Source organism: Urocampus carinirostris, chromosome 19 (genome assembly GCF_059441175.1).
Source record: "Urocampus carinirostris isolate Australia breed hairy pipefish chromosome 19, RoL_Ucar_1.0, whole genome shotgun sequence".
NCBI lineage: Eukaryota > Metazoa > Chordata > Actinopteri > Syngnathiformes > Syngnathidae > Urocampus > Urocampus carinirostris.
The window spans coordinates 29314751-29337305 of NC_142367.1; the positions used below are offsets into that span (position 1 = coordinate 29314751).

Here is a 22555-nt window from a genome sequence, read left to right on the forward strand (position 1 = left end):
TGCAACCAAAAACAATGCTACAAAGCACAAGGAAGAATGCAAACTATAGAGGCTCAGAGTGACCAAATTGCTCCATTTTTCCTGGATATTCTTGTCCCTTTGCAAGCTTTTTGTTTTTTACGGGTATCCGTAGTAGCAAGATGGCAGACAATTCTATCAGGTCCTCACTAGGTGAAACTCATGTCATGGAAATAAATGCAAATTTCTCTACTTAAGGTATTTTAAGCAAAGCACATTGATATAGTAGCTCATGTATTTATGCTTATTATCTAAATCAATAATGAATACACAATGTCCTTTTGAAGGTTACTGTTACTCGCAAAGCGTTGCAGACACTAAAGTATTATCGACTGCATTCTAGTGGTTGTTTTACATTCATAAATTCAAAATTGAAAAGACATAACCTTGTGGATCACTTTTATACTTTTTTAAAGGGACAACGTGTATTTTTTGATGTATCGTGTGTTACGAACAAAAACGAGTGCTACCGAGCACAAGGGAGAATACAAAAGGACCAAATGGCATCATTTTTCTTCTCAAATTCTAGCCAAGCCCTTCACAAGCTTTTTCTGTTTTGTCTGGGTAATGATGGAAAAACATGTCACATCATTTTAGAGGAGGCCCACGTTATTTAAAATAAATATAAGGTTTTTCAACCTGCGAAATTTCCCAAAAATGTTGCATGCATGTTAATATGATAGTTTGTGTTTTTGATTATTATTCAAATCAATATGCAATCAGTTTATCTACCTATTGTTGATCGATTTTAATATTATTTTAATGAGTTGTTATGAATCTTATTTTTTATAGGAAATTATCAATTAAAAAAAAACACAATATGAGAACAGTGGGATATTTTTGTATGTTGAGCCTTGTAAAAAGATTGAAGAATGAGAACAAAATTCCCCAAAATGTCATTTCTGATGCCAGATGTTTCGAACCCGACGCAGAATCCTGCTTGACGCTACCCTTTGGCACTCACATAAGACTTCTATTCAAGAAAAAAAACTGCTTTGTCCCCTGAGAAATTGCTTTCGTATCGTTTCTGCCCTGCAAAGTGTGTAAAAGTGGGCCAGCATATAGCTACATCCATCCATCGCTTATCCTCAGTAGGGTCGCGGGGGTGGTGGAGCCCATCCCAGCTATCTCGGGGCAGTGGGCAGGGGACACCCTCCACTGGCTGCCAGCCAGTCGCAGGGCACACAGAGAAAGACTACACACTCGCTTATTCCCACCAAGGGACAATTTGGACCGGACGGTTAAGCTGACATGCACGTATTTGGATTGCTGGAGGAAAGGAGAGTGCCTGGTGGAAACCCACACAAGCACGGGGAGAACATGTAAACTCTGCACAGGAAGGCTGTCAGCTGGATTTGAACCCACGACCTTAGAACTGTTCTGCAGACGCGCTAACCACTCAGCTGCTGTGCTGCCTTATATAGCTACATTTACGTACAAAATACCACTGAATACAGTTATGGCGGTGCCGTTTCAAGCACAGCACGAGGCCGCTGAATGAATCCTCAGGTAGATATTCTTCCTACTGTATATACTCACATTTATAACTCTAAAATGAAATACTGAATTCAAAGGGGTCAGCTTGTATGTGCATATCTAGTCGTTTGTCACCAGTAGTGAATGGGAGGCGGGGTGTGCGTGGCTTTTGGAGAAAAACAAAATAAAGGAAAATCAGTGGAGAAAGTGGGCAAAGAATTGAGGGTATTCGTTTGGTCTTTTTTAATTGTAAACTTATTTTTACAAAAAACAAAAACATCTTGGACAGTACCCAAAAATGGAGAAGAAAGCTCTTAGAGTGGTTTGAAGTTCAGAGACAAAATGGATATGGAGTGTCTCGGCTTGTGTTGGTTTGCAAGCCGTCAAGACTGCAAAAGAAATATGAAGGCTTCCTGTTTCCATATGTTGGTGTACAACTTTTTCTACATTTATTTTATTTTGTGCATATTTTAAAGCAGTAAAGTAGGGGCGGTGTCAATACGAGTAGGTACAGTAGTATGAACCGCGCTACTGTTTGGTGACAATAATCTCGGGGGGAACGGAATCACTTTTTAAGCAAGAAACCAGTAACTGTAACGTTCCAGAAATGCGCCCAATAGCTCTCTAACCCCGCCCCCCTGACCCAACTCAATAAATATCCTGTGAGCCGCAGACAAGCCAGGACCGACATAGGCATGCTTGCAAACATTCGAGCACTTTGCCCAAATAGTGATGATCGTTCAAAATCCTTTCATACAGAAACCTTGCACAAAAAAACAGCGAGAGCTTTCTACCTGAGCAGCTGAACAGTGCCAGCGACCGTCCAAGCCTCCCTGACTGCCAAGTTCACACATGGTGGCCTCACTTTGGATCCATGGCTTTGTTTTTATCCGCCCGGATGGAAAAAGTCAGGACGGACGAGCCGCGGCAGGAGAAAAGGCGAAGGTGCGATGCCGAGAAGAAAAGGAGAGAAGCCAGCGCTACTAGCGCAGATGGAGAGATAGAAGAGCTCCGCCAATCGGGAGCCTCCGTTCCGCAAAGTGCGAGGGAGGAGGAGAGTGTAGGGGACGACCGGGGAGGAGGAGCGCGGTTTTCCATACCAGAGTCTCATAAACTTTGATTTAAAAAAAAAAAAAAATCGAATCATATTTCGAAATACATACTTATGAAAGATCCTCGAAATAAATGTTGGATTGTTTTAGCGTATAAATGATGATGATAAATGCCATGGTAGGAATTTGCGCATCCGGTGATCTTGTGGTTTTTGCGGAGAACAAAATGTTCTCCCGGGGCAACGTACTCTTTTCCACAGCATCCTTTCATCGCTTCATGCGTTCCGTCCCGACCCTGCTGCTCACTTGCATTATTTAACGGTTCTGGACTAGCCCCGTTGCATTTTGAGCTCTTTAAATTTAGTGCTATTATACTACTTCAATGACTTTTACGATTGTTTTTATTCATATAGATGTTTATCTAGAAATTTGGAGTGTTTCAAAAGCAATTGTCACGATTGCCAACTGAGCCCACCCGACAGTCACTCTCTCTCTTTTTAAACCAAGAGGAAGCTGTCAGATTGTTACGCCAACTGTTGCCTTCAGCTCAGTAAGCCTTTTTGTCCGACTCTGTTCCCGTCCTGCTTTTTCTGCCTGATCTTTGTTGCGAACCCGTTTCCGGACTTGATTACGCCCCGTTCCGCCTGCCCGTTACCTGACCCGTTTTGCCCCGTTATGCCCGCCTCCCGCTACCGACCTCGCTTACGAACTCGACACCGCCTTTGATCTCCAGCCGCGGCCAACAACCTGCTAATCGTGCCCGTCTCCGATCCTCCTCGCTCGACACGGAAGTGCCACTTCCGCGTTCCCGCCACCTGCTACCCGTGTTAGTCGATCCGCGGATACGTGGAAGCAAGCCTTTCTCTCCCTCTTTTAGCAATAAAAACGGAGAAAATGAGCGCTATTGGGTCCCTCTCCGTTCCTGGTTTGTGACAACAATTGGGTGAAATGTTCCCGTTATAAAGCAATATACAATGACATACAACTTTTGCATAAAAATGCTCAAGAGAAAAAAATGGGCTTTCATAGTCTTTTTGCCCAAGTATTGCCGAGATATCGGATTCAAGTCTCTTTATCGGTCCAAATGATTTATCCTCCCGGCTCGGCGGCCCTCCAGTCAATTCTTTCCGCCAAATGAGCTTGCCCACCTCTGCCATAAAGTATCGCTGAACCTGGACGTTGACCTAAGCTTCCCTCCCCGGCATCGGGTCTCGGCCAGGCTTCCCCCTTGTCGGTCGTCCTCACCCGCCTTGCTTTTTTTCTTGCCCCAAAACAAAATGGCCCCTTAACACACCCGCCCCCCATCTTGGTGCAGGTGCTGCGATGCAAGGATGCTGCAATCCTATTCACTGAATCTTTGTGTGTGTGTTGCCAGGCAACAAGCAATAAGAGCTGCTTCAAGAAGACATATATGTTTTTCCAGAGCGAACGGGGGCAAACGCTCCACGTTATGGAGAGCGCGTGACCCAGTTCGCACCACAGCCGGCCCCGGGCGCTGCCGAGTCCGACTTAAGAAGTTGGACTTAAGGAGGCCATCTTGTGCTATATGGTAACATGGTCTCCATTTCTATAGCGCTATGACCAGTCACTGAAAACCTCTCAAAGCCCTTTGATATTTACTTCCCACTTTACCCATAACACACTTAACTCCGAGGAGCTGGGAATCGAACCCGTGACCTCGTGAGCTGCCGCCGTCCCCGATTCTCGGTGCTCGAAGCCGAGCGGGCGGGCGATCCATTTTTCATGGGAAGGGAGAAATGTACAGAGCAGCGACACCACAAGGGGGAGGTGTAGCAGATCGCAGGGTTTGCCATCGCCATGGCAACTTGCAAAGGAATTCTCTTCGTGAGGCAGCTGCCGAGCGTAGTGAGCATCTCGCCGGTATTTTTATGATTCTTAAAGGGACACTGTGCGCTCTTCGGGGTTCGTACCGGGGAAATCCTTGAAACGACTTGCGTTTTAATGTTTTATTGTCAGGGATTGAAAAGTGCTTGAATCTTAGCTGAACTGCGTGTAAATGCTTGAAATTGTTGCCCTGTTTCTCAACAAGTCTGCCTAAGATTGATCTCGACACTGCTCCATCGTGGCTCGGTGTAGCCATTGCATTTCTTTTCCTCTGGTGGTAACTGCTGCTGGCATGAGTTTGTATGGCATTGTCCTATGAAGCGTCGTCACTCATCTTTTTTTGGCACTTACTTTTGAAAACATATTGAAGCCTCACGGCACTGAATGAGTTAAAAGGGCATTTTCTGCGCTAGTTTTGTTTTTTCGTCAGTACTTAATCATATTGACATGCTTGATCCTTAAGAAAACAGAGCCCATCTACAAGGGTCTTTGTTAGGGTTGCTGTCTGCTCACACGAGGCTCCAAGTGGGCACGGTGTGCTGCTTGCAAACTTGCCTTTATTGGCTAATGGCCTTAAAACTTGCCTCTGATTGGCTTGCACGGTTTGAACCCCAATGGCGACAATTATTGTTGGCCAACCATTCCATCGCTTACAAACATGTCACTATAAATGTTGGGGCTGACACATCTCCTACGACCAGAGGGCCCCAAGTGGGGTTTGAACTGGGCACAGGTGTGTCCAATTATCCTGCACCTGTCAAACATTTTGAATCGCACACGTTTGTTGGGTTATTATCCCAAATTTTCTTCCTGGTTTTAATTGTCATTTCATTCCACCACTGTGACAGGTTTGTATCTTTGCTCACTGCTGTTTCCACTTGTTTCTAGTTTGTTTTTTGTTTTCTTTCCGATTTAGATGTTCCATTAGTTGCTTTAAGCCCACTGCTTTGATATCGGTGCTGTAAATGATATCAGTTCCTGCCTCCCCCAAACGGGTCCATCATTTACCGTCAAATCATAACAAGAAATGGTTGAAGAAAAAGCACAGTGTCTCGCGATGACGGGATTTTCGGTCGGACGGAAGCGGAAGCTGACCTGCTGCGTAGCGCCCTGCTTCCTGTTGCTGGCGGTGGTGGTGGCGCCCACGTCCCCGGGGGCGGGCGCCGATTCCGAACGGTTGGCTCCCCCGCCGGCCGCGGCGCTGGATTGCGGCGTGATGGAGGAAGAGGGCATGTCGCCCACCAGACGGGCGCTGCCCTCCACCCGGATGTGCGGGTGGCTCTCGGCCGCCATGTTGAGGATACGCAGGCCGTTGTAGTACAGGCCCGACAGTTGGCCTTGGAACATGGCCGCCCGCCGTTCGCCGCCGCCCACCCGCACCGTCGTTTGGCTGTTAAAGATGGTAAGCTGCCGGCCTACCCGTTCGCACGTACAAAAGAAAAAAAAAAACGGGAGAGAAAACGCACACAAACACACACACACACACAAAACAGGTTTGAGCGTTACACAATCTCATAACGCTCCGGGTTTTGGTGAGAGCATGAGGAGAGATGTAGTAAAGCCGAGAGAAGGGAACGAGGAGGAGGTGAAGATGCCGGGGAAGGGGGAGGCGGATGGTTGCTATGGTGATGGGTCAACAGCAGTGTTGGGACTAGCGCGTTACAAAACCTTTACTTTTCTCAGGGACAGGTATTCCAACGCCCTATTTGTAAAAAAATGGTGACTTGCGGTACTCCTTAATAAAGGGAGAGTGTGTCATATTTAGCGCCGCCTAAAGGTACAAAAGAATCCATTCCTAGTAGTCACTGCCGTGTTGGTTTGGCATCTTCCTGTTCTCATTTTGCGCCGCTTTTTCTTCACATTTGACAATACAGTGCCGTGGAGCGGACAGATATTACATAATATCAGTCACTCCAGACTGACTATGTTGCGGCAGCCGAAAAATTAAGAAGGAAATGTTTTTGATCCAATTTGACACCAAAAACATACATGTGATCTTTAAGGCAATAAAAAAAAAAAAAGACGGAGAACAGGCCGATTTAGTGTACGGAATACTAACGTTACAAATATGTGAATCGCTTACGTCAGGAATGATGTAAGAAGATTGATTCAGATATCTTACCATAAAGAGCATGCTCATCAAACTATCAGCTTCACCGCAAATCGCTACATCCACGGAATTGTTCATTTCCATCGATAAACAACTCCTCCAATTAGGGAGGTAGACGATAAGCCACTTCGTTACCTCGATCCATTGGTTGAAATGATCAACACGGGCCTAGAGCGCCCTCTTGAGGTTTATTGTGAAAATAACACGTGAAACTATACACAGCACCGGTAACACCAATGTCAAACTCAATGATAAAATCATATGGCATATAAGTTTCGCCGAAATCTAGGTGGGACCCCTGGCCGGACTATGATACCTTTAAACGCAGAATTTCAAGGCCGTCCAAACATTCATTTCCCCCCTCACTCTAGACAGATTAATGAACCTTTAATACGCCATCGCTACTCACGTCATACAAGTGGATGCTTATACGGCCCTAAGGATCACCACTGGCACCGTCTCCAAGCACAGAGTTCAAGAATCGATTTCCACCGATATTCTCCCTACCATAAATACTAGTATCTTAGCTGTATTTTGGAGTATAAAATACTAAAATCAGGGGGCAAGCTTTGTAGCATTCGGAAGGCAGAGCATGGGAGGGCCTCAAAACCTAGCTTATCCAGAAAAAAACAAACCAACGGGAAATCTCTATCAATATGGAAATCGTGAGCACAAAAATGACGGCGAACGCGCTCTGAGTTTTGCCCTTTTTTTTTGTAAAACTACGTTTGCCTACAAAAAAAGAAAACGGAAATCTGACCGGTTTCAAGCCTATAGACAAAATGGATTTGGAGGGTCTCGGCGAAGTCTTTGTTTGCGAGCCCTCGAGACGACATAACATAAACGAAGGCTTCGACGACGACGCAGGTCGGAGGTCCGCGGTGACGGGTTAAAGCGCTATCGAGACGCATTTACCAGTCGAAGGGGGTATATAGGGTAATGGATAACTTTTGAAAGGGAGGAACTAATAAGTGGCGTGACTTCTCTCAGTAACGCGCCCAACACTGGTTGACGGACAGACAAACAATCCTGAAAAGCATGCACATCATCTTCATCAAATGCTGTTAAAGGGACTAGAGGCCATTGGAATGGCTGAGGTTTCGGACGCCAAGCGAATTCCCATTTCATTGGGCTACACAAGAGTGTTCAAAACAAGCATTGTTTTATCAGTTTTATCTCTATGGTCCCTTTAACCTGATATTATCAGATCCACATTAACAACAGGCACTAGAGTTATAACACAAGTATTACACACTACAGCTGCCCAACTTTTAAAGACTGAATTATGGATTTAAAGATTAAAAGGTTAGTTGATGGTGCCCAAGAGAAACTAGGTCAAGTCATATTGAATTCTTTTAAAGCTTTTAAGGAATTTTAATCAGGGTTTTTACCTTTGTCGAGTAGCCAATCGTCAACTACTCGACCGAGCCGATAGGGGATTCGCTGTCTGGCGATGGCCAGGCGCTCGTTATCAATGTTGCCTTTAATTTAGAGATGAGAACACAGTAGTAATTACGCACATCCCAAAATCGTGGCACAGGAGCTGGATACAAAAAGAAGAGCGATGAAAAGAAAGTAAGGGTCCGCTCACGCTTTGCCTGGGGGGGGAGTTTTTGGGCAGGGGGGGATACGCGGCCACGAAGAGAGGCGCCCGGGCCGCGCCTTTGGCGGCGGTGGAGCTGCCATCTTGGATGTGTCACATCTCCGCTTCACATTTATTCTTATTTTATTTGAATCCCGTCGCTATCGGAAATGTGCGTCTTCAAATGGCTTGTGGAGGGATGCGATAACACCGTATCGGTGCTGATACCAGCATTAATTTGAACCTGAAAACTAATTTTATGCCGATTTGACATGCTTTCTTGTCATGACAACTGTTTTCATCTTATTATTAAGTTGTTATTATTTTGTCATTGTTGGTATGAATAGGGCCCGGTTATTTATTGACTTATTTTTTTAGATAGGATATCTGCAAAAGGAGATTTCATAGGATGCCAATTGATTATGTGACTCACTGTTGTTTACTGTTTACACGATGGTCGTTATCAATCAATTCTGGTGCTGTGCTTCGATTTTTTAAAACTTAAGGAGTAATTCAAAGAAAGGACTCAAGGGAGGACTTTAATGAGCGTTTTGAATTTCTTATCCGAAGTTTGCTGCCCTGTCCTTGCAAGTCCAACAACCGTTGATGTCTTTTCTCTTTATGGTGAGTGTCTACTACACTTTCAACGCATCAAATACTATTGGCAACCGCTAAAACGGGGGCCGGCTACCAAAGGCCAGCAGGCCACATGCCGAATGAAAATGCTCAATCGTGATCATGACAATAAACATAAGAAATAAATAAATTACATTTCTTTGGGTTCCAGTTTTGTCCCCATTTCCCCCTTTGTGTCAAATTTAGTGCTTAAAAAAGGGACCTACGATATGATTTGCTTATATTCTAAAAAGAATACCGTAGAAGTACTATAAAAATACTATTGCGGAAATATTACTACAGAAATAATAGAAATATACAACTACAGTAATGCCGCAAAACACAAAATTATACGACAAAAGTACTATTATAGAACTATTACAAAATGACTACAGAAATGCTACAAACATACCACCACCGTAATAATATAATACAAAAATACATATTAAGGCAGAAAAACGACAAAAATGCTACCAAAAAAAATACAACTACAGCAATGTTACAAAACTAAATATGAAATTTAGTGCTAAAATGGGAACCCAATATATTATTTTGCTTTGATTTTGAGCGTTTCAAAACCAATTTGATGAAATCATCCATTTTAAAACATGCATAAAGTATTGGCTAAATCTCCAGGATGGGCCCCCTCGGCCAAGATTCTCTTTCAATTTTGAGATTTCAAGTATATTAAGCAGGGGCTATGGAGCAGGGTCTATGGAGCATTAAAACAAACATAAATAAATATAACATGCAAATGCATGGTATCTTTTCATAAAGTATTGGCTAAATCTCCAGGATGGGCCATATTTTTGAACTTGATAGCGCCCCCTGGCAACTCCAAACAATTGCCCACCCCTGCACTAGAGAGAGCCAGAAAAATCACTAGAGCTTAAAAAGTTTCTCTTTCGATTTTCAGATTTCAAGTATATTAAGCAGGGGCTATGGAGCGTTAGCTTGACTTTTGAGTCGTTCCCATCCAAGATGGCGGCAACACAGACGCAGGGTACGCTCGGGAATGTACGGCAGCGGCGGCTGCGTCGGATTGTCAATGGAGCGGCGGCCGTGTTGGCGGCGAGCGGACTCTCACACTCTGTTCATCGGCTTTCATCTAAAGAAACATTTCAGGGGTTAACATCTGCAAGAGCACATAAGGTTACATTTGCCGCACGGCTGGCTTTGGTTCTTACATTGTTACATGTACAGGACACACAGCTCACAACAGTTAGCATCTGGCACTTGCTTTTAGACGAACAGCTAAAGATTTAACACTTTAAATAGAACAGAACAAAAAAAAAAAGAAGGAAAAGGAAAACAAACAACATCTTTTTTGGTCTTTATTTTTCCCACTAGTTGAACATAAACATGACTTTTTAAAAGGATTTATTTCAAAAACTAGCACCGTTATTATTAACTGCATTATGGAGATTACATTTATGACTATTTAACAGGGCTAAGGATCAAGCAGAAACAGTGTCAATCCAAGGGTTTAAAAGGTTTGAATGGTGCGCGGGGGTCCTGGCGGACGCCACCTACCTGACGGGTAGCGTTCGATGACGGGAAGCTCGTCCAATTGGAGCGTAGCGTTTCCGCCACTTCTGGTAAAGCGTACTATGTGGTACTTCCCGTCGTTGACGAATTTGGAGGCTTCCTCGATATTGATGTCGTCCGTGCCCACGTTGAACACCACGCGGATGTTGCCTTTGTCCTGCCGGAGAGAAAGGATTTCGGTGTAGACCGCTAAAAGCTCCGGACCCGATGCAAAACCTTGGCGCGCCACCTCGATCAAAGTAATCGGCAAACGCATAGCGCTCGTTTATGCTCGGATTAATGTGAACTTTGCTTATCGTGTCGCTGGAGGACTCGTGACTGTTCTGTCCGAGTTGCATGCTTCGATCATCAAAAGATGCGTGTGGCAAGTTTACCTGCCGTCATGTACGTCGTGGATTCCTTTTTGCCTTTGCCACCTTTTAGGTATGTGATGGTGACTCCTCATTTTGTGTTTTCTCAGTGTGTCTATCTTAATATAATATTGTCCAGATAGTTCCCTCTACGCGTGCAGGTCTCCTGAAGGCTTCTAGGTTAGCTCCGTTAGCAGTTGGCTGGCCTGCCTTGCTAAAAAAAAAATCCCAATTTGGGTTTGTGTTTCTTGCCGCAATTCTTTCTTTTGTTAGCGTCTCCCGGTTATTCTTGCTGCCTACTGCATGCTTTTGCTCAGCACCTCCTGTTTTTCTGCCGATTGGTTCCAGTTAGCCCTTTTTAGCAGCCGGCTAGCCTGCATTATCCCGATTGGTTTAGCGCTCGTCAGCTCCTTGAGTGTTATTCTTTGACAGTCAGCCCCATTTTGGCCGCTTGCCATTTCTTGCTGCAGTCACCTGCGATACAACGTCGAGGCATTTTCCACGAAAACTAGCAAAACATGGCTTAAAACACTCAAAACTGTATTGACGAGTTAACACGTAAACCAATAGGGTGACTAGTTTGCTAGGATGCTGGTTTTCTTCACATGACGTCACAGCTCAGGAAGTCCAAGACGATACAAGCCGTCTTCTAAATGCTTATAATTGGAATATACCAGTGACATATAAATAGTATTCAAAAAACATTGTATAATGAGGGGTATCCCTTTGGGTTTTTACCTGATTTTTGTGTTCAACAGTATTTCATCAAACGTGTTATTCAGGGACCTTGGTGGCAGATGCAAGGGATTTTTAATGCTTAAAAATGTTGCTGTAAGCGTGCTAATAGGCACTCGATTCTATTGTTTGGGGCGGAGGTGTACACCAAATCAGAATCCTTAGTCTCACTATCGCTCTCCAAGAATATTTGAATGTCAAGCAGACGAAGTGCCGGATGTACATCTTTTCAAAAATACTCGTGTTAGGTATCGTACTATCTGTAGCTGAAGGTAGTCTCCGAGGCCGGAGGCGCTGTCCACCCGCAAGAGGACGGCGTGCTTCTGCTGCGTACTGAAGCCGAGGGCCAGCCGGTCGGCCCTGGTGCTGGGGCGCTCGTTGGGGGGCCACGTGTAGACCACCACCCCGCCGTCGCGTCCAAAAATGTACGTGGTGCCGGCTGAAAAAACACCCAACAAAAAGAAAGAGTCAAGGAACGAGTCCAACTCGGGAAAAGTAACTGTATGAGCAGACTCTTTGGAGTGAGCAGCTCCCCATTGACCTGAAGCCGGAGTTGTTTCTAAAAAGGTACCTACCCCCGCATGAAATGCATAGTCGCTCACTTCACTAATATGACTTTAGATCTCAGTTTTGGGGGTTTGTCATCAAACTGTTATTCAATGCCCCAGCCAAGACAGGGGGCGGGTGCCCCCTACTGACCGTCATTACTAAAGAGTCTGGCGTAGGATGTCATGCTGCAGTCGCAGGTGAAGCCCTCCCATTGTTGCCTTTTCTCCTTAGTACGAGTGTCTACTAAAGTTTTGCGTTAGCAAAAGGCGCCCCCTACTGACCGTCGTTGCAAAGGGGTCCGGCGTAGGATGTCATGCTGCAGTCGCAGGTGAAGCCCTCCCATTGTTGCAGGCAAACGCCTTGATTGGAGCACGAGTCCTCTTGGCAGGTTGTGCTGGGACCTGCATTGGACAGGTGAGTCGGTGCAAACGGGTCATTTCATCTGACCACACGCGCCGGCTTCAAATATTGAAGCAATTTTGGGTCATTCGTTATACAAACTATGACAGAAGATCATCGTAAATAATGCTTTTGGCATTAAAACAAAGTGAGCAAATCGTGATGTATCGAGTATGTGAGGGCGTACTCACACCAGGCCGCTCATTGGATTTCATTTCTATCGCGCAATTGTAGGATTTCTCCATTTGATGTGACTGTATCGTGTAATATAACCGTAAATGAGTGCTACAAACCACAAGGAAAAACAAAACCTACAAAGACTCAAAGTAACCAAAAGGCACCATATTACTTCTCATCTTTTTGCTCAGCCTTTTTTAAGGTTTTGAGATGGCAGACAATCGTGTCGGCTCCCTTTAGGCGAGGCCACTTCAATAAAACCAATGCTAAAGCCTCGGCATAGTAGTGTTTTTTTTTTAAATGCATGTCTATACGATAATGTATGTATTTTTGCTAATTATTTCAATCGATAGTGTTTTCCTCAATGGAAGAAGTTTGTTTTATCAATTGGGAGCATGAAGTAAAACACACCGTATCTTTAAGAAGAAATGTAAACTTTATGAATGAGGCCTTGTTATTATTTCACTCAAAGTGGTGGTTGTCACAAATAACAGGTAAGAAAAGCACTACATTTTAAAAGACGTTTTGAATAAAGTTGATCAAATTGTAAATATAATGTAGTATACATGTTATGCCGAAAAGCTGTTTTTTTTCTTCATTTCTTTGTGGGCACTCGTGGCGCACGACAAGGCACTTTAAAGAGGCCGTTGCACGGTCCTTGTACAAATGGCTTTGATGGAAACTCAAATTCCCTTCATTTTATCCGTCTTCTCATCAAGCGTGGCTTACGACGAGGCATCCGTAGAAAATCAAAGGGTGTAAGTTTAGCTCACTGTTGGGCATTCAAATCAAAGTTGCCATTTTCCTACTATGGGTGAGCGTTTCCATTTGATTCTTAAAGTGTTTTTATTCCGGTGATCTACGAGTGTACTTTAAGGAGGCTCGGTCACCCTGGACCCCATCTTTCATCTTTCATGATGTGCAAGCACTAGCGACCTCAAACGAGGCATCTACAGCATTGATGCAAAGAGAAGTATATACCCAAAGCTACCTGGCCAGCAGTTAACCCAGTGCTCTTTTGGGAAAAAGGACTAACAGGCTCAGAGACCATTTCTCGTCCACTAAATGAAGAGTATGCTTAGCCCATGTATAGGAAAGTGAGAATTCCTTTCTTATTTCTCAGCTTATTTTGGAATGATGTTGCTGCTAAATGTCATCGCACTATTTTACATTGTTTTATTGTTACAATGCACTTAAAACGGAGGCCAGTCCCCAAGCACTACCTTCAAAAAAAAGGGGTTGCCTATTTCGCCCGACATTCTTTTTATCTTGATTTTAAACCCTCATGTTTTGTTAGGAATTGACACCACTAGTTTTGGTTTTTGACCGAGGGTCTAACTCTGTCCTGACCACCAAAAAGAAAGGAGTATCGCTCAAGAACAAACATATATATCTGACAATTTGTTTGGTTTGATTTCATTTTGGCCTCAGTTTCCACTCCAACTTACAAGAGTACATATGCTTCAGGTATATTTAAAAAAATAAAAAAATAATACATTCTGAATCACTAATTACAAATAACCACTAATGAAATTCAATGACCAAGTAGCTTAAAATTCAAAGCTTAGCATCGGGTGGGCTCAACACAGACATCTCTAGGTTTGAGATTGAACTAAACTTGAAGGCAAGTCACTCAAATAACCATCAAACATATGCGTCATTAATCTAGTAAATGTACAGAGAAGCGATTCAATTGATCATTTCCAAGCAAACTCATTTCTGTCTTTAAGCATCTCAAATAATCGGAGCCATCAATGAAATCAGTATTAGTTCCTCAAACTAAATATGTCATTAAAACTACAAACTAAAGGAAAGTAAAAGTGAAAGTATGCATGATATTTACTTTCACTTACCAATTGCAAAGAAAACCTGAACACACATCTTCTACAACAGAGATGAAAAGCTCTTCTTCAACAAGGCAAGTCATATCTCCTGACAGTTGCATTTCATCTTCAAACCGAGGATATTTACTATTTAGTTTCTTCAAGCTCCGCTTGGTTTTCCGAATAACTTTTTGTGTTCTTTCTTCCCGGACCACATGCCGGTTTGAAGCCAATATGGCTGTCTTTCAGGATGTTCCTGTCGCCTGACCAAAAGTTGGGAACTTTAGGTCACAGATTCTTGTACTGGCCACTGCAGGTCCGGATGAAGACAAGTTTTGCGAATGGGAACGAAGATGCGGGTGATTTTCTTTTCTGTTCAGTGACGGTATCCATGACCCTATTTTCTCATTGTAATTTGATTTTATGGCCCCTGAGCTACATCAGTTATTACATTTTATATCCTTGAAACGGGTCACTGGAGACCCTAACACAACGGAAGGGTTAAATCTTGATTACGTGCTTATCCTGGAGTTCCATGTCTAATTTAGTTGTAGATGATGTTCAAAATTAGTATTCTCAAAGTGTTGCCTTTTTACTTTTGTAAATGAACATGCCAAGGCCTATTTAAAGCGCTCCGTTGTTTGCCACGAGTGTGTGCAAATCTGCAGGTATCAAGCAGTTGCCATGTCCCGGAGATGTGGATTAAGCGAGTTCACGCGACAGAAAATCATCCGTTTTTCATTATTTTGATGCCTTAGCTTGGATATCAAGTTATTCTTCAGCACTCAAATTTGGTACGGTTTTCTATTGTTATGTATTTTTTTGTCAACGAACACAGATCGGATCATTTATGCAAAGAGGGTAGAGAGTCGGAGAGAGTAGAGCGTACTAACTTCATGCAATTGCGTGTACTTTGAAAATGACGTGAGCACGGACGGCTTGATGCTTGTCAGTACGCCCAAAAGAAAGCAAAATGGAGAACATGCAGGTGCTGAGTCCGGATGAGGACAGCAGGAACAGAGCTATGTTTAAAAGCCCCGGTGGTCTTCTAGATGGCCGTTCTCTTCCTGCCTCATGCTAGCCACGGGTCTCTTCAAAAAAGGGGACGGGGTGCGGGATGACTGGGATGGTGGAGGTGCTTTTAAGAAGGTTAAGAAGAGGTGAAGAAGATAGCATGCGACTTTAGCGGTTAAAGCTGTGCTCGTCCCCAGACCGGTCGTGACCGACTGAGTGAGCGCGGGATAGGTTTCCTCAACCTTCTCCTCTCCGGATCAGCAAGATCCACACAAGACTGCACAGTACTGGGTAGTTTGGGGCGCGAGCGGATGGACGTGGCGGGGAGGGCAAAACCTTCAGCTCAAAGACCACGTTCCATCTTGCAGATTGGAAAAGACCTCCTTAGACGGAGCCTATTATAAATATGTAATTGTTTGTCGTTGTATTCATGGAAATGTGCTATTTTGTTCCAACCTACAATAATTTGATGTAGAGAAATGCAAAACAGACAATAAGTCCGTAAATGGAAGCAGAAAAGGAACAACACGGGTTGGTAGGAAGTGAAGTAGGTGAGAAGAAGGAAAATGAAGGATGTAGATTAAAAGATAGGAGGCAGGATGGAAGAAAGCAAGTAGGGAAGAAGTAGGAGAGAAGGAATCAATAAGGGTAAAACAAAGACAGGGAGGTAGGTATAAAAGAGGGTGGGTAGGAAAAGGTACGCAAGATGGAACGAGTAAGACAGGAAAGAAGATAGAAGAAGGACAGGTGACTTGTGAGTTATGTAGGGAGGAGGAAAGTGAGATCAAGAAGGAAGGGAGACAGATAGACAAGCAGGCTTGCATGATGGAACAATGAAGGACGTGAGGATCGACGAGGAAGCACAAAAGGAAGAATGAACTACTGTTAAAAGAAAGATCTGAGGAAAATAATTGACAATGGGGAAACATACACCGTGTATACAAATGTAGACCATATGGAGATGTGCATTCCTTCTATCATCTTAGTGGTCAACACGGGTGACTCGAACTGTTAGGAGCGAAGGCGCGGTCACTCCCGGTGGGCCCACTTTTGCCCTCCACGGCACGTTCAAGCGCGCAGGAAAAGTCCAATACCTTGCAAGTCAGCTTTCATCAATGTAACTTTTGCCAGACAAACAAAAAGAAAATAGAAAGCAAAAAAAGCAAACCAAAGTTAGACGGTTAGTCCATGTGCACGGATGCCTGTCCAGTGCAGAAAGATGATCAAACCTCAAGTCGGGGTTAGTGGGTTAAGCGGTTTCCCACCATCGGAATGGAGAACGAAAATAAAAGATGGCAGCCACGCCCGCCCTTTCGAAGCGCCCTCCCGCCCGATCGGAAGCCGGCTCGCCTTACCTTCGCAGCCTCGCTCCACCTGCCCCACCGTGGCCAAGGCGTCGGCCAGGAGGTCGGGTAGACGGCCGTTGAGGTCCAGGGTCGCCAGGCAGCCCTGAAAACCCTCCCGAGAGTGCACCAACTTGGGAAGGTCGCGGTACATCTCCTTGGACACGCCCCCGATGTAGAGGTCACCTGACAAACCAAGCGTCAAACAATCATCCGTTATCTGCCCCGCTCATCCTCAGTAGGGTCGCGGGGGTATCGGAGCCCATCCTCGCTATCTTGCGGCAGTGGGCAGGGCACACCCTCGACTGCTTGCCAGCCAATCAGAGGGTACACGGAGACATTCGAGGAAACCTGGGGACGATTTGGAGCGGCCAGAACATGGAACGTAATATTGTGCCAAGCATCTACGGATGTAAAGTGAGGTACGAAATCCTGATTTGGCGCACAACTTGACCCCAACCATACAATTAGTGATCGTATTTACAAGGTTATAGCAAGTCAAGCTATCCGGCTTTTTTTTTGTTACATGGCCTTTTTTTTCTCAATAATGGTCGATCACATATGTGTGCCTTACCTGTCAGCATTCAAATATCAAATGAAACGTAAAAATAAATGCTTCTATGTATAGTTACTTAAAGTTATTTATCATTTAATGTTCCAATTTTTGGATTTCTTTTTTCAAAATGTTCCGCAACAATAGAATTGGAAATGGAATTAAATAGTACAGAAGATTGCCAAATGCTTACAAATATATGTCATATAAATGAATGGACACACAAATAAACCATTTAATACCTAACTACTGTATATCAGACAAAGGCCAAGTATTCATTTATGTATGCATTTTGAGATGAATTCATTTCAGTATTTATTTTGTCATGGGTTTTATCGTGTAAAGAAAATATTAAAATGAGGAGGTGAGCTTTTCACCGATTGGTTCATCCGTGATGTTTACTCTTTGTTCGCCCGCTCGCTGAGGAAAGAAAAGCAACAAAGTTGATCGCCTGACCCGTCGAATCGGTGAATAACTCAGCCGGTTTGAGCCACTCCCCTCATTTATATCACGTTTTCTTGCGATAAAAATACACAATGAAAAAAAATTACAAATGAAATGACATAACAAAAGGGAATCCATAAATATATGACGACAATGCATCAATGTCATTATTCTGGTATGAGAGGATTGAGGTGGTCAAGAAAAGCCAAGTACTGGCAACTGGCTGTCGAGTACCGGGAAGCTGGTCGGAAGACAACAATCTACCCGGTGGAGATCTGCTGCCGAGGCTACGTGGGGCAGTTAGCCGCACCCCTCATGAAGGGTGCGAGGGGGACGGGGGGAAATCAAAGCATGGCAACGAAAGAACCTGCCAGAGGAGGCGGAGAAGAGAAGCTTTTGGCTCCGGTCGAGGAGGAGGGACTCGGGAAAGAAAACCTAAAACCCCAAAACAGACGAGGGCCGGGGGATATCTATCAGCTGCAGGGGGTGGCAGGGAGACTTTCCGGTCACTACACCGCCACCGGGAGACTTTCTGAGAACGAAAGGAGGAAAATGTTGAGGATCGTTGCTTCCTAGCTGACGACCCTGAAGCTAAGCCAGGGGCACCGGAGGAGGTGGGACAGGCAGCAATGCCAACAACCTTTACTTTATTTTGCTACATGTTCTTAGATACCATAACTATTTATTTATTTGGTGCTCCATAGTACTTGCTTAAAAATGGAGAGGCGTACCTTTCAAGTCGAGGTTCTTGGCGCCCATCGTGGTCTGCGTGGTGACCTTGGTGTCGATCTTGACGGTGTGAAGGTTGTTGTTGTCGCGAGAGATGTGAACGTTATGCCAGTGGTTGTCATTGAGGGGGCTGTTGGAGTTTCCCTTGATCAGGTGGGCGCCGTTGCCCAAGTCCGAGATGTAGTGGAGATAACTAAAACGTTGAAAAAGAGAAAAGATTTGTGAGTCCGCCCTTAGAATGTGGTGGGTGGACGGTCTAGGGGCGCCAGTGGGCATGCTACCCCATAACAAAATCATAACTGTATTTTAAAATCAAATTCATCCATCTGCTGCATTTTTAGAGCAAGATCAAGAAGGTAGATTTATGGGGAATCTTGAATACACTAGTTTATGAAAGACAGACACAGCAAACAACTCACACCCACAAAAATCTGCTTTTCTTCTAATAAGGCTGAAAAGAAATAGTGTTGTGCTATACTATTTTAAGGTAACGTATCTGCAAATAAATAGATCATATCACCAATATGAGTTTAAATTTAATTCAATGTAATACTCATATCGGTTATTTGGTAAATGACATTATTAAATCTAAGTACCGCGGCTTTTGTGATCGCTGTTACCACAGGTTGTCGGTTCTTCTTCGATGGTTTGCAGGAGGTTATTGTAACGTGCAACTTATAAGTTACAGTTAGGGGCCGTGTCCGCCGAAGCGTTTTTTTCTAATCGCTTGCAACGGCAAGGCCGCGTTTTTTGCGGTCTGTTGAAATCATCGGCGGGTTTTCTGCACGGAACGCTCGACGCTAAACTTTTTTTTCTGCTTGACGAGAGTTGAAAATGTACAACAGGGGGAAAACGCGATGTCTGTCCATGTCCCGTTTTACCCAGCCGTCCGGGCAGGGCGGGACAAAGAGCGGAAATGCAGTCAGAGTGCGCCCTTCAAACGGGGTGACTGTCCAAGGTTTCTTCTTACTGACAACGATATGTGGCAGAAATACACAGCACAGGGTTCATTTGATTCACTTCACATTTCTATATATTTAAAAATAGGACCATATTTCCAAACAATAAATGTTAACGAGACCGTAGTGGGACCAGCGATTCCCCGACATATTTAGAAGAGCGGGCGAATACCGGTTGGGGTACGGCAACTCACCCTTTGACCAACTCCACCACGATGAAGTCGTTGCCGTCCCCGCGGTTGAAGAGGACCAGGCCGTCGGGCGAGGTGGTCTTAAACTGCAGGAAAAGGTGCATGGAGTAGTACGCCTGCAGCGTGGGCAGCGTGACAAAACTGGAGCGCGAACGAAAAGTGACGGGGTCGGCCACGATGCTTTTGTAGCCGATGACGGCGTTGAGTTCGCAGTAGTCGATATCGCCGTTCTTGCACAGGTCGATGTAGGGCATGCCGTTGAGCGCCAGGCCCTGGAGGTGCCCGATGAAATTGGAGGGCACGGCCGGCATGAAGCGCTTCTCCGTCACGATGCCCGTCTCCACGTTGTGGAACTCCAACTGGGTGTGGTCGCCTGTCATTTGACCTGGGGGAGAACCGGGAAGGGGCACACCTGAGACCGACTCCGTGGTCGAGCGTTCGGAACTTTTCTCAAGATCGTCTTCTTTATCCGACGACCGCATTTTTAATCTCAATGACTGTTCGCACGTGGTTTTAGTTTTAACTTGGTTGATTGGTTTCTGATACAAGGGCTCAATCAGGGAAGGAAGGATTCTGGCACGCGGAAGGGCCGCTCTGTTAGAATAGTTACCTTCGACGGGCTGCAGGTCGTCCACAGTCAGCTTCAGACCTTTCCCGCGTCGGACCACTCGAACCGTGTGCCACTCATTATCATTGAGACCCGAACCCGCAAAGATGGTCTCGGGCCCTTTACCTACACATAGTCCACAGAACCGTTACACACGCGCCCACAAGAGGGTGCCGCAGAGACAGGACAGGAGATGCCGGAGAAGACGGAAAACGAAGAAGAAAAGCGGCCGGGTCGGATTGATGGCGGGGATGAAATGAAAATGAAAAATAGGATCTAGAGGCCACATTTAAATTGGCAGCAAACTCCTGCTTCAATTCCTCTTGCGGTGCAGTTCATCAACAAACCACACGTTGGTAATAGGAAGCCGCGACGTCTTTAAAATATGGAATGCAAAATTCCCGATGAGTGTGTGCGTCTGATTGGATGTGGCTTATATGCTCCGAAATGGCTGAACCAATTATTGTGAAAATTGACACACTTAGACTTTAGGGCTCTTGGAGCGATTTTTCTAGGTTGTGTGTCATCCCCAATAAATGCCAACTCCATTGATAAACCTGGTGTTATGACACGCCCCTGCCAAGACAAGAGTTGTTTTTCGTATAGGGTAGTATCGGGAGCCGGATGTCTACATTCAAACTAATTGGTGCTCTACCCTCCAAAAATGGAGCTATTTTTGCACAAAAAAAAACAAAACTTAAACTTAGCCAGATGCCTGGCTGAGCGGGATGGGCGGCCATCTTGGCTACTCTGGCACAAACAGGAAGCATCATTTCCAGGGATATCTCAAAGCTGCCATATATTGAAAATCATATTCTATATTTCAGTAAGGAAAGAGAATTTTAAGATTTGAAGTAGCTTAACAAAATGCAGAATTTTTCAGTTGAAAGTGATTTGAAGACAAAAAGAAACCAAACTAGTTTACGTGCTATTTTAAAATGGCAGTCGTTTTGGTCGAGTTGGCCATTTTGTTATTCGAAGAAAAAGGTGAATATATTCTACATACCCTGCTTCAAATCGCGCGATCATTTCACTAGATACTTTTGAGAAGTGGACATTTTTTCTTGATCTAGGTTGTAGATTGTCATCAGGCTGGATTGAAGTCCTCAAGTCAAACGAGATAAGAAGCAATGCATTAGAGCACGTCGGTTCATCTTCTCGAGTGCAATACTGCAGCACACCTCAGGATGGCGCTCTTCACGCACGCAAACACTCGGCAAATAAGGATGCAGAGGCAGCCACCGCGCAATCGCCACCCTCCGCTGAGCACTTGTCAGCCGCAAGCGGGCCGCAGACCTCCCCCCAATGGCAGAAGCTCCACGCCGGCACCGGCCCCCAACCATCCCCCCTTGGTATGGGGGGAGTGTGCTCACCTCATTATCGAGCGCCGAAAAGGTCATAAATCACTCATTCACACATGCCTCACTCTACCTGCATTTGAGAACTGCCACATAAGAGTCACTAAATCAGGTCTCCGACGTTTTTGAAGCCGATACATCTTTTTGTTACTAATTAGCGCAGAAGGCACCTAGTTTGATATGCATTTTCCAAAATAACAACTCATCATGATCTACCCTCATAGTCAGATCCAAATGCAAATCGATTGAATGCCGTTCTTGGTCTCTTTTGTACTCTCAAAGTTTGATGCCCCACCGCAAGTGCTACTGCCATCGAGTCATCGATGAACGCACAGAAATAGAATGTTTTTATTCCCGCCTGGGGGAAACGGAACGCCCGCAGATGAGTGTAGCGCGGGCATCCGAGCTGGACAAAAGCTGAGACAATAGCATAAAGCCGGCCTGCTTCCAGCTCAAATGCCTCTGGTGACGACAGGCGCCGCGTCGGACACCCCTGCTCTAAGTAATATACACTGCCCCTTTAAAGGTCTTTTTTCTCTGTTGCTTGTCCGATATTCAATTCATAAAACAAACATTTTGACCTAGTGGGTGGTTGTGCCTCACGGTGACCCAAACAGGTAGAGAAATATGGAAATACAAAATTATATATATACCGCAGCCATATCCCCCTAGTGGGAGGTGGCTAGAGTCATTTCTGACCCTTTTGGAGAGATTGATACAGAGGAGGGGATTCCCAGCCCCCTCGCTCAACCCAACTGAGGTGTTGGGAGTCATTAGGTGAGCCAGTCCAACCCCTAATGCTGAACGCCAAGCAGGGAGTCAACGGGTACCAATGTTTAAGTCTTCGGTATGACTCGGCCGAGGCTTGAAACACAACCTCCCGGTCTCGGGGCGGGCGCCCTACCCCCGAGGCCACCGAGCTGGTTTAAATAAAAAATAAATATAGAAATAAATATAAGAAATCACACAATCAAGCCAACTGTTTTTACACGATTGTACAAGCTGTAATAGCAGGTTTCATAGAGCTTTTCATTGCCAAATTAGCCAGGCCACTGGGGATCAGCAGCAGCATCATTCT

At 44.9% G+C, this 22555-nt stretch overlaps 1 protein-coding gene across 10 annotated transcripts in view; it reads right to left on the reverse strand.

Moving 5' to 3' along the window:
• The window catches only part of LOC148347944 (neurexin-1a-like), a 99257-nt gene that overhangs the window by 9483 nt on the left and 67219 nt on the right, over positions 1 to 22555 (reverse strand). For 6 of the 10 annotated variants that reach the window (XM_088323486.1, XM_088323482.1, XM_088323481.1 and 3 more), the window contains 10 exons: positions 20123 to 20245; positions 19516 to 19897; positions 18365 to 18555; positions 16649 to 16822; positions 16388 to 16414; positions 12162 to 12281; positions 11589 to 11770; positions 10232 to 10403; positions 7893 to 7982; positions 5487 to 5806 (listed from right to left, as the gene is read on the reverse strand). In XM_088323486.1, coding sequence (XP_088179612.1) covers positions 5487 to 5806; positions 7893 to 7982; positions 10232 to 10403; positions 11589 to 11770; positions 12162 to 12281; positions 16388 to 16414; positions 16649 to 16822; positions 18365 to 18555; positions 19516 to 19897; positions 20123 to 20245 — 1781 coding nt within the window. The remainder of the gene's footprint in view (positions 1 to 5486; positions 5807 to 7892; positions 7983 to 10231; positions 10404 to 11588; positions 11771 to 12161; positions 12282 to 16387; positions 16415 to 16648; positions 16823 to 18364; positions 18556 to 19515; positions 19898 to 20122; positions 20246 to 22555) is intronic. The other 4 variants (XM_088323487.1, XM_088323489.1, XM_088323485.1 and 1 more) reach the window with 2 other exon arrangements.